Consider the following 12021-nt stretch of genomic DNA (forward strand, 5'->3'; position numbering starts at 1 on the left):
GATTCAGGCGATCAATAAACTTTTTCAGTTCTTCATTTGAATGGTTCCAGATCATAAATATGTCATGGTTCCAGATCATAAATATGTCATCTAAAAATCTAAACCAAACAGATGGATTAAACTTTTCGTTTTGAAGAAAACCTTTTTCTAATTTACCCATGAAAAGGGAAGCGTATGAAGGAGCCATGGGACTACCCATTGCTGTCCCCATTATTTGTATGTAATTCATATTATTGAATTGAAAATAATTGTTTTCCAAGATAAGTTTTATTATTTTACATATATCTTCACTAGATAGTGTGCTATTATTAAGATTGTTATCAACAAAATATTTACATGCTTCAATACCATCTGCATGCTGAATGTTGGTATATAGTGATGTTACGTCTAATGATACAAGGATTGAGTTATCAGATAGCTGTGGAATAGACTTCAACTTTTTAATAAAATCAGTGGTATCTTAAACATATGAAGGAAGTGATTTCATTAAAGGTTGTAAAACACTATCAATAAATTTGGATAGGTTTTCAGTATATGAATTATAACCTGATATAATTGGTCGTCCTGGATAATTTGAAGGTAAATTATAGTCAGGATTTTTATGAGTTTTGGGTAATATGTAGAATTGAGGTGTAAGCATGTTAAGCAGGAAAGTATCAAATTCCTCAATTACGGAATTATTATTTTTAGCAATCTCATTAATACATGTTGAAATATTTGATTTAATTTCTATTGACGGGTTTTTGTCAATATGTTTGTAGTATTTTTCATCATTTAATTGACGTTCAAGTTCTTTAACATAATCATCTTGATTCATAATAATAATAGTGTTTGATTTATCAGCCTTTTTAATAACTATACTGTCGTCATTCATTAGATTATATAAAGACTTAATTTCGTCCTTAGAAATATTACTATGATATTGCTTTTTATGATTATCAGTTAATATTTCTTTTGTGATTGCGTCAATATAAAAATCTAAATATGAATCACATCCACTAGCTGGTGTTAAAGATGATTTAATTGTGTTAAAATAACCCATTTTTTTAGAATGAAAAGAACTCGATTTACTCTCCGAATTCTTGTATGCTTTATCATAAAAAAATTCTTTTAATTTTAAGCGTCTAGAGAAATTAAAAATTTCTTCAGCTAATTTAATTTTATTGTGACATTTTGGTTTGGGACAAAATTTTAGCCCTTTGCCTAACAGTATATAGTCATTATCAGTTAATATTCTACGTGAGAGGTTTAAGACTGTTTCTTTACCTCTCTTAATTTGTTTTCTTCACTTTGTTTCTTTTTTCCACTCTCTTCTACTTTTGAATCTGTGGAACCTCCTATTATTTTGTCTTGTGATGTCGTCTCTATAAGATCTTGTAAAATCTTTACCAGGTTTGTCAGTGTCTTTCTCATCGTCACTGTTTCTGATTCCCCCCAGTTTTACGGCTTCTGCACGTCTTCTTTGCTGTGCCCTGGGGAGTCAAGTTTTTTCGCTGTTTTTCATCCTGTTGGTTCTTATTTGAATTTTCATAATTCCTACTTATGTTGACTCTTTGGGTTACTGAAGTTCTGGGAGGTGCTATAGGAGTATTACTCTTCCTTGCAGTAGTTTCTATGGGTTTTGAATCCTTCCTTTCTTGCTGTTTATTACTCTGTTGTTGTGTTGATTTGTTGTTTTTATGCTGCTGTTTATTCTTCTGTTGGGATAATTTGTTGTTTTTCTGCTGCGGTTTTTTCGGTTGTTGATGGATTATATGCTGTTCTCCATTTTTTTTTATTTGTTTATTTTTCTCTTCTTTACTCTTTCGTAAATTGTTCAGTTTTTCATTTTGCTTCAGGAGTATATCATTTTTCGTTGATTCTGTTTTTTCATATATTTCTTGGTCGAAACTGAAAAGTCTTTGCCCATCTATTTTCTTCCTCAGTTCATCCCTAACATTTTCCATCTGTTTTCCGACGTTTTGTGATATTTTTTGTTGTTCTTCTGCTAATCTCTCAACTATGTTTAGTGAGACTTTATGTAACAGTCTGTCAACAGAATCTTGGAAATCTTCATTTCCGCTTCCTATGTATATCTTCAGTTTCAGTCGTAAACCTGGTGGAACAATCCCCTCCTCAATACATTTGTTCAAGAAGCTGCTGTGAAGGCTGCTTTTCATTTGTTTTTTAGATAGTTTCAATATTCGATATTTCAAAGACGTCATTACTCTCAGCGGATCATAATTTGATGCCATTATGTTGTTGAAAAATTTAAGAATTGTAATAAAAAAACAACACAAACGCTGAAAATTCTGTGCAACTAGTTTCGCATTTAATGTATGCTTCTTCAGGCACAAAATGTTTTGAAAGTAACAGATGACGTCTTTTATCTGTGGGATGCTTACGAGTTTAACTGTGGGGTGCTTATGAGTTTAACTGTGAGGTGCTTATGAGTTTATCTGTGGGATGCTTATGAGTTTATCTGTGGGATGCTTATGAGTTTAACTGTTGGGTGCTTATGAAGTTATCTGTGGGATGCTTATGAGTTTATTTGTGGGGTGCTTATGAGTTCAACTGTGGGATGCTTATGAGTTTAACTGTTGGGTGCTTATGAGTTTAACTGTGAGGTGCTTATGAGTTTATCTGTGGGATGCTTATGAGTTTAAATGTGGGGAGCTTATGAGTTTAACTGTGGGGAGCTTATGAGTTTAACAGTGGGAAGCTTATGAGTTTAGCTGTGGGGTGCTTATGAGTTTAATTATGGGATGATTATTGATTCGATTGCCACTGCTGTAGTGAATAAATGTTGTTGTGATACTTGTAGATCTGCAGTCAAACTTGACTCATGATATATCTTCCAATAAAAACAACCAGGTTTGAAAGTTTTAATTGGTCCAACCAGAATTAGAACCTTAGTGTAAAAGCAAGATACTGCAGTCACTTATCAATCATTGCCATGATCCTGAGTTTTGCTAAGGATTGTCCTTCTCATTTTTTGATCGCTTACATTTCCTACACACTGCAATTCTTTTAATACTAGGAATGGTTCATTATAAGGTAGAGTTAATTCATTTATTGATATAACCACACTTGCCCCTTTGACTACAGAGTCAAAGACACAGTTATAGAAGACTGGGATAAGGTTTGGTTTAAATATTTTCATTTGCTCACATTTCCTAAGTCAGTAAATGACTTTTGTTCATAAATGGCTGAATATAGAAGCAGCAAAACCAATTGATACTGAGAAGGGCTCACTAGTCCCTCTGATAAACAAGATCAGCCAATGAAGACTTGCATTTAGGTTTGGTTAATGATTTTAATTTTCTTACGTTTTCTAAACCCCTTGATATGTTCATACCCTTTACTTCTCATTATGAAGCTTTGCTCACCCATCTGACTTTGGGGTCAGAGTAACCAGGTTTTGAGCAATGCTTTGAGTGTGGGTTTGATGCGCAGGGATCAGGTCTTCTTATACTGATACCCTGTCTAATCCAGCTGGAAATCTCTATCATAGCTGGTAATTGCAGATCCTGTAGTAATTGCATTGGATATGAAACTTGAATAAGGGAGTGAACTTACATTTCTAATGAAAAAAATCTGCATCATTTCTGGACATTTTATGGGAGCATACAAAATTACTTGGCCCCTACTTTTTATCTCAGTGCTGTAATCTCCTGTCTATTTTGTAGGCAATTTTCATGCTAAAGGCAATTGTGGCTTTGATTTGTATATGATTTTATATGCGGAAAAGAGAAAAAATATCAAGAGATGAATAAATATAATAGAATCTATCATATGTACTGGTGTGGGAAAGGAAAACCCCACCTGCATTTATAGGCAGGAATGAAGCATCCTCATGGTTAGGATTTCCATATCACACATTAAAAAGAACACACACACACATACACACACACACACAAACACACACACACACACACAAAGCTAACAACCAGGAAACAATAGAAATCGTTAAAACAAGCACTGACAATAGGAACAAAAAGTAATAAAATAATTTGTGGTTATTTTATTAAATCAAGGACTCAAAGAATACTAATGACATTTTACAAGAGAAAATCATAAACAATGGCAGCCTATACAATTTTCAAGACACATTTAAATAATCATTTCTGTGACAAAATTTATAAAACAATGTTTGCATCAAAGAAATCAATCCTGGACAGATTGTGAATGTCAAAATATTTTTTAAAACTTGAATAAATATCAATACAATACAGAAATTAATTAAGTGAATGAGCAAATGACTGTCAAGTTCATACTCAGCATGTGACTGCTTTTTGATGGCAAAGTTAAACAAAATGCCAAAGTGATGCATTTTTATTGTAAAACTACATAAGAAAATAATAATGGCCATATCCAATTAAACTATATCTATCCATATTATCATCCAAATTATCAAGTTATGCACACAAAATGTACCCAGACATTTTCCAGTGCCTCTAAGGAGTTTGGATAAATGACATTTTACTGTGTAACTAACATTAAATAATCTGCAATAACAAACACAACAGGTGGACTTCACCTTATATGTAAAGAAGCAACACTTTCATACATAAACCAACAGAATAAGTTTCTGATACTAACTGTGATCTTTATCCTTGCTGTTGAATAGTTACTGAAACTGGAGGTGAGGTGCCTCAAATCTTACATTTACAACAAATAATGATTTTTGACATGTTTGAAACTTTGAATGAAAGAATACAATATGCTCATCTTGAATATGGAGTCTACCATTTTGTATTTACAGTACAGTTCTCCTACAATACTTGTATATTAAAAGCTAAACATTCTTGATGATGCAAGTAAGTTCAAAACAAAATTTAATCAACTTTCTAAAGTCTGATAATACAAACCCGTTTGTTTGTACCCCCCTACCGATTTAAATAATGGAAATCTTTAATGTCATAAAAAGTGCAAGGTACTTAGTCAATTCTTTCATTGATTTATAGTTTCTAACCTGACTCTGAGTAGAGTGGCCTAACACTGTCTTCTTATGCGCGTTTCATGCTTAACAGAAGTTTTCAGTGAAATAGACGGACATGCTCGGATCCATTTCCAGTTTCTGGACAAGTCCATTTTCAGCAAAGGGGTGTATCACTATCACGACTACAGATGTACATACATCCAATATTTACAATGTCGAATCAAGCAAAGGAAAATAACTACGCTTTTCATGTGGATTTAACAAGCAGTTTAATTGCTATGTTCATGTATGCAGAGGGATATAATTCCAACCTCTCAACTTCATGTAATTTATGCAATTATTCAGCATTTGCCGAACAGGATGAACTACGTCATTATGTAGTCTGAAGGAAATAAACTAGCCTATAGTGTACGCAATATGGCGCCGTGTTAGTATGGAAAGTCCGTTAAGCATGAACAATTGCAAGGGATGCCAGCATTAGTGTCATTCTGGTCACAGTCAGGTTAGAAATTATAAATCAATGATTCAATTGATTTAGTTCTGTGCACTTTTTATCACATTAAACGTTCTAGTTTTTTAAATCGGTAGGGGGGTACAAACAAATGGGGATGTAGAGTCAGACTATAGTAGGGTAAACCGGCTTACTAATGCTGATATTTCCCAATGGTTTTCACCTTATCTAAAGTACTGGTTTGATGGAAATTATCTATTATATGGAAGGTCAAGCTTGCCCTAAAGCAGGGTCTTATTGTACAACTGACCACTCAACAGCACAATGATAACCAGGCAAATTTATTAGCATATATCATCATATAAAATCAGAGTATTTAATTTTGAAGATCACACACAAATGAATAAATGTTATCTTCATCAGAAAATAAAATATGGCTGTAAAGTGATGCAGTAATAACCATTGAAATTCATACATGATATATAATGGCAGTCACATACGTGACCAAAACTTTTGACAAACTTACAGCATATATGTAATTGCCTAATGCCACATGAGACACGGTAGCTCAGTGGGTAGAGTGATGAACTAGTAATACATTGGTTAAAGGTCTGATACCTGCCCAGGCCTGCCTGAGTTGGTTTTCACAGTTTGTCTTTGGGATAGGTATTTCTCTCTGATTTCCTTTGGCATGATACAGCCAATAAAATAATGAGTGACATATGCCACAAAAACAGTAACTAAATAACAACAACCTAATGTCATATATTTAACTGTACTATTACTGGTCAGCAGTCCAAAGATAGCACACATTAAGAGTTTTACTGACTTAAGGTGAAAAGTTAATTATCAAACATGCTGGCACATAATGCACATAAAGTGAGAGAACCTGCTGAGTTATCCTCCCATCAGACTGATCATCAGAAATACTATTTGATTGCAATCTAGATTTTAGGCAGAAAATGTGCAACTGTATGAATTTAACTCTAACTCATTTATTTACAACAAAAATTATGGCCAAGATAAACTGACCTAAAAACATTGTCTGTCCAATATGATGTAACAATAAATAAGCAGTTAACATAATCCATAATAATATGTGTTTATGGTCAGCCAACCATACCTTTTTCTCAATGCCAACCATATCTCCTCCTGCACCAAATAAAAATCCAAAATAGAAAGAAAATTCCTAAAGGTACATTTAACTGAGCTAGTTTTGCCAAGTACTTTGAAGTATTTAGCACATAATATACACTATATAAAATGTTTAGAAAAAAACAAAAAATCAAAATGAAACCTACCTAATTGTAAAACCAATGCTGGCCTAAAGAACACTAAGTGTTGATAATTAATGATACTAATATTGGTCAGTATGACTAGATGAAAGAACCACACAACTTCATTTATATTACTCCATAATAATTTGTGTGTTTTTGTGTCTTCCATCAGTATTATTTTACATTGTGTTATCTAAATAATAAAAACTTTACATGTAATTACATATTTCTCTACAATATATATATATATATATATATATATATATATATATATATATATATATATATATATATATACACACACATACACACACAAGTAATATACTTTAAGAAATATAACAATGTGTGTAATAAAATATATTCTCATATTCTCCTGCTTAAACATTTGAGATCATCTTATGGTACAAAAAAATTTAATATTTCAATGAGTGACAAAGGCAACAATGAAATATCAATTTCTTTGTTCCGCATGATCAAATATATCCATTGTTAATGTAGAAATAAAAAATATCCTCTACTTTTCCTTGTTATTTTGTTACACTGGGCTACATGGCGTCTACCTGAATTCTACAGATGGTAGCCCAAAACACACAGTCTCATAGTCCCAGGGCCACATATTAGAGAATCTGGAAATCCTCATAAATAAGTGCATTTAAGTGTTTAGTGGAGACTTTTCATAAATGTGTGCATTCTTGTGTCTTACTGAGACTTTTCATCAGCCGTTTCGATCTCCAGACTTTAACTGTATTATCATCGCTAACTGTCACTAGATATTCCTGGTTGCTGGGACTGAAAGCTACTGCATTTACCACCCCTGGTCCATGTTCAAAATTCCCAAGAATACATTTGTAGTGTCGGTCCCAAAGATAGCCTTCAGTATTTGTGCTTCCACTGCAAATGAAAATGTGAGCTGTTAAGAAATGGGTGCATTGCAAAAGGACCTGCTCACTACTGTTGGCTTAATAATGTTCGGAAACCAAAGATAGAAGATGGGCCTTCAAGACACCCAACTGCTCTGAATCATGATATAGAATGCTTGGAATCCAGCTTCTTCAAGGTCTTAACAATAAAAGCAACATCCTATATCAAAATATGAAGTTGATCAAAAAGGGCCAAACTCTCTCCAATATGGAGTCAGCAGAACAAAACCCATGAAAGGCAAATCTAGTGCTATGATGCAATGTTTATATCAAATTGTATCAAAATAATAAGTGGTTCCTGAGCTATGCTGATAACATGCAATATCTAATATATAGATACGAAGCTGATTCACAAGGGACATAACTCTGTCCAAACTGTATAAATGAGAAAACTCAAAAAAGACATCCAAACCCAAGAGACAATGTTTTCGCCATCTGTCAGAATATGTTGAATGGTTCTTAGTGAAAATGACTGCATGCCACATTCTCCAATAATGACAAGAGGACAAGAATTTGATTGGCAAGGGGCATAACTCTGTCCAAAATAAAGCAGACAAGGCAATACCCATAAAAGGGAAATCTTATTTCATGAAAGAAGTTCAAATAAAACTATGAGAACATGTTAAATGGTTCCAGGGCTATGCTAATGGCAAGTAACATTTCATATGATGACAAAGTTAATTGTCAAGGGCCATAAATCTATCCAAAAAGAGATGGTAAAGCAAAACTCATAAAAGGCACATGTATGGTTTAGAGACAATATTCTTACTAAACAGAATATGTTGAATAGTTCTTGAACTATGCCGTTTATAAAAAAAACAGTCCCTGTAAAGATATTATGTTGTCAGGGAACTCTATACAAAAATAATGATGATAAGACAAAACGCACAAATGGCATGTCTAGATCTACAAAACAATGTCGATACCAAATTGCATCTGAATATGTTGAATGGTTCCTAGGCTATGCTGGGTACAATGATCTGTTGTAGAGATTTAAAACCCATGAAGAAAAGGGCAATAACTCTGGGAAATTGAACTTGAAATGATAAAAACTTTGAATGGTATATTTGAATGGAATTGGCAAATTAGATGGCATCCAATTATGTGTAAAGGTTGCAGAACTTTTGTGGTTACACGAAATGTGAAGACTGACATGATGACTGGTGGAAAAGATTGATGGACAAATGGACAAAATTTATTTTATTGATGTGCTGTCCCTAGTCAGTTTTAGGTGGATGTTGCATTCACCCTGCACTCCTCAGGTGGCACCCTCTCCTTCCTGGTGTTTCCAGTCACCTAATAAGGCTGTCCATTAATTTAAAACAAAGCATGTGATAACAATGAGCATCAATTTCAAATCATGAAACTCCATTTTTACTCTCACAGTAACGCACTCAGAGTACATACAAATACCCTCTTTTGTGAGGAGGTGCCCATTAGAAGAGACATTTAAACTGTCCTGACATATAACCAGCAGGGTGCCCTGACCTGTGGTCTGAGAACAACACTGAAAACAGTACACTGCAGGATGTAAGATCCACTCAAACCTGCCTTAAATATGCTGACACCCTGATATCAAGTGCGGCAGTCAAGTTAATTACCAACAGTATATAAAAACTTGACCTAAATATTTGTATTCAGTAACTGTAAAAAGGAGATAATTTGATCTAACTGTAATGTCATCAGTTACAATTAAATATTTAAAGTCGAGATTACTTTGTCTTTACAACCTGCTTCATTTTCAGATATGTTTGTTTATAAGTTGAACTAGACTTATCTTAAATTCTTTCTAAAATTAATGATAAACAGGGATGCATATAAATATGGAGTTTTCTGCACTTTGTACAAACATTTTAAGACAGTACTACAATTTTACAACTGGCCACTTCTGCCCTGTTTGAAGTCAGCAAATATTGTGGTTCTGTAAGACATGTACTCAATATAAACATAAAATTCTAGTTAATATATTTAAATATAAAACTAAACTGAAACTGTACCTCAGTAACCTCATTAAAGGATATTCATTGCCTATCAATAACTCTATGCATTAACCTCTCATATGTCCAAGTCCAGCCAAAGAAGTAAAAGAATTAACATAAAATTTACTGAAATAAGAAGGGTTTAATCTGAGTATAAATGCATATTTCTTTAAAACTGTTAATATTTATATTTATGAAGACAATGATATTACTGACATTATTATACTATGCCAAAATACTGTTTGTGATTTTACAAAACAAGAGAACCATGAATGGCACATTATGTGCCCGCATGGACCTTTGCAACTGTCACTGCAAAATCAAGCATGAACCATTTACATGAGTCAAGCTGCAATATAGAACTAATGTATATATTCAGAAAACAGTTTTCTTTTATTCAGTGGCCTTGGCTTTTGACCTTTTGACACCTAATTAATAACCTTCTTCCGTATCCTTAATGCAAGCCATCCACAAAGTTTGGTTGAGTTATGTCATGAAGAACATTTGTTATTGTGCAGAAACCAATTTTTGCCTTTCAGTCAGTTACTTTAGACCTTGGACTTTTAACTAAAAGATAGGGTTTTTCCTTACACTAAGTACAGGCCTTCCACAAAGTTTGGTAGGCACTGATGGTGGAGAATTCATCTTATTGTGAAGAAAGCATTTTTCTTGTGTCATCCAGTGACCTTGATCTTTGGACCTTGAAACTGATTAGTTTCTTCCTTACCCAAATCTGATGACTCAAGAATAAATTAGCATTGCAAAAATATGATAACAGGAAAAATAATCCAATCTTTGAAATCACAGTCTTTAATTACCTTGTTCTGCCTAGGATGAACATCACTGTAAGCTTTTGATACTATCATTCCTTAACATAAATATATAGGAATAAAAGAAAGGATGTAATGTGATGTGATTTGGATTTTTAAGGTAGTTTTAACAATTTTTCAGTAATATCGCTACGATGTCTGCAGTGTGGCAGTTTATATTGAAACTCATACACCTTCTATCAGTAACAGAGATGAATGAAACAATTTACCTGACTCTTGCAGGGCAGAGATTGGACAAAAACATCCTCATAATGTTACTCAATGGCAGGCCATAAATATATGTGGGGATGCACAAGTATTTATTTTACAGGAAGGTACATCAGGTAAAAAGCAATATGAAAAAGATAATTACCTGGTGATGTAATTGGGATGATATCCAAAGAGATTAAATGGAAATTAGTCTTTATGTCAGAATTCCCAATTACAATGCTGGTCCTGAAAGGTTGAACGCTTAATGATCCAGGCCCTATAATCAAGTAAAAGGTAACAGGAAATTGATACATACCTGGCAATATAATCTTGGCTAACATCCAGATAAACCAAACAGCACATAAAGGAGGGAAAATAACCTTTGTGTCCTACATATTTCACACCCATGTCCTGAAAGGTCAAAAGGTCAATGACACGGACCTCAACATTAGGTGAAAGGTGGGGCCTTTCCCTAGGTTCTGCTCTATCAACTTTATCCATCCAAGGTCTAAAATTAATGAAGAGGTACCTGAAAAATGTTTAATTACAGTGTGTTGTATATATGGCATAAAGTATATTTTATTTTCAGTTGTAAAATATCCATAAAATCCAAAAATATGCACAAAATTGTACTGCTTGTGACATGGCTTGTCAAGTAACCTTAACCTTCAACATCCTGTCCCTCTCCAAAAGACTCAATAAAGTCTAACAGTTTCACTCAAGAACCAACCTAAAAGTCTCAAGAAGCAAGAGTTACATCCTGGAAGACAGGATGAAAGGACAGATGAATAACAGATGGACTTAAATAAGAAATCTACAGCAAAGCAACAGTCCCCATGCTCTTCTGTTATACCCCATTGTCTGTCCTTCTCTGTCTGTCTGTCTGTCTGTCTGTTTCTCTCTCTCTCTCTCTCTCTCTCTCTCTCTCTCTCTCTCTCTATATATATATATATATATATATATATATATATATATAAAAAGAATACAAATCATATGGCGAATAACAGACCATTCAAGTGCACTGGATCCAGCAAGGGATCACGTGTATCAGGGATTGATTAAGATAAATGCAATAAAACTCACAACGAACAGTGCAAAACTAGTATCTGACAGGCCTGAGCACTTTCAACTCTTACTGAGTCTTTTTCAAAGGCAAATTCAAAACACAGACAAGACAAACAAATAAAACACAAAAAAACTGTTGTGTATGCAAAACTTTACATGGCTGTTTCTACTAGAATTAAACCTTTAAATTTATTATGTTACAACTAGTTTATTTCAACTTGTTGCAGATGCTGAAAAATATATTTATTGACCTAGAAATTGATGAGCCATAACAACATCTATTGTTTTATGTAAATTTATGTAAGCGCAAATTATATCCTGGATATTTCATGGTCATAGTTGTAAATATAGGTTATTAAGCAAATTTAGAGAATTATTTCAAAGAAAAT

The 12021-nt window shown here is 33.5% G+C and overlaps 1 protein-coding gene across 1 annotated transcript in view; it reads right to left on the reverse strand.

Moving 5' to 3' along the window:
* Nucleotides 1-3988: 3988 nt before the first annotated feature.
* LOC149801812 (F-box/WD repeat-containing protein 5-like) overlaps nt 3989-12021 on the reverse strand; it is a 30795-nt gene continuing 22762 nt past the window's right edge. The window contains exons 6-7 of the mRNA XM_089956168.1: nt 10884-11096; nt 3989-7540 (exon numbers count right to left, since the gene is read on the reverse strand). Of these exons, the coding sequence (XP_089812294.1) occupies nt 7324-7540; nt 10884-11096 (430 nt within the window). The 3' untranslated portion in view covers nt 3989-7323. The remainder of the gene's footprint in view (nt 7541-10883; nt 11097-12021) is intronic.

The sequence above is a fragment of the Sinohyriopsis cumingii genome, chromosome 4, assembly GCF_028554795.1.
Source record: "Sinohyriopsis cumingii isolate HCF-2022 chromosome 4, ASM2855479v2, whole genome shotgun sequence".
NCBI lineage: Eukaryota > Metazoa > Mollusca > Bivalvia > Unionida > Unionidae > Sinohyriopsis > Sinohyriopsis cumingii.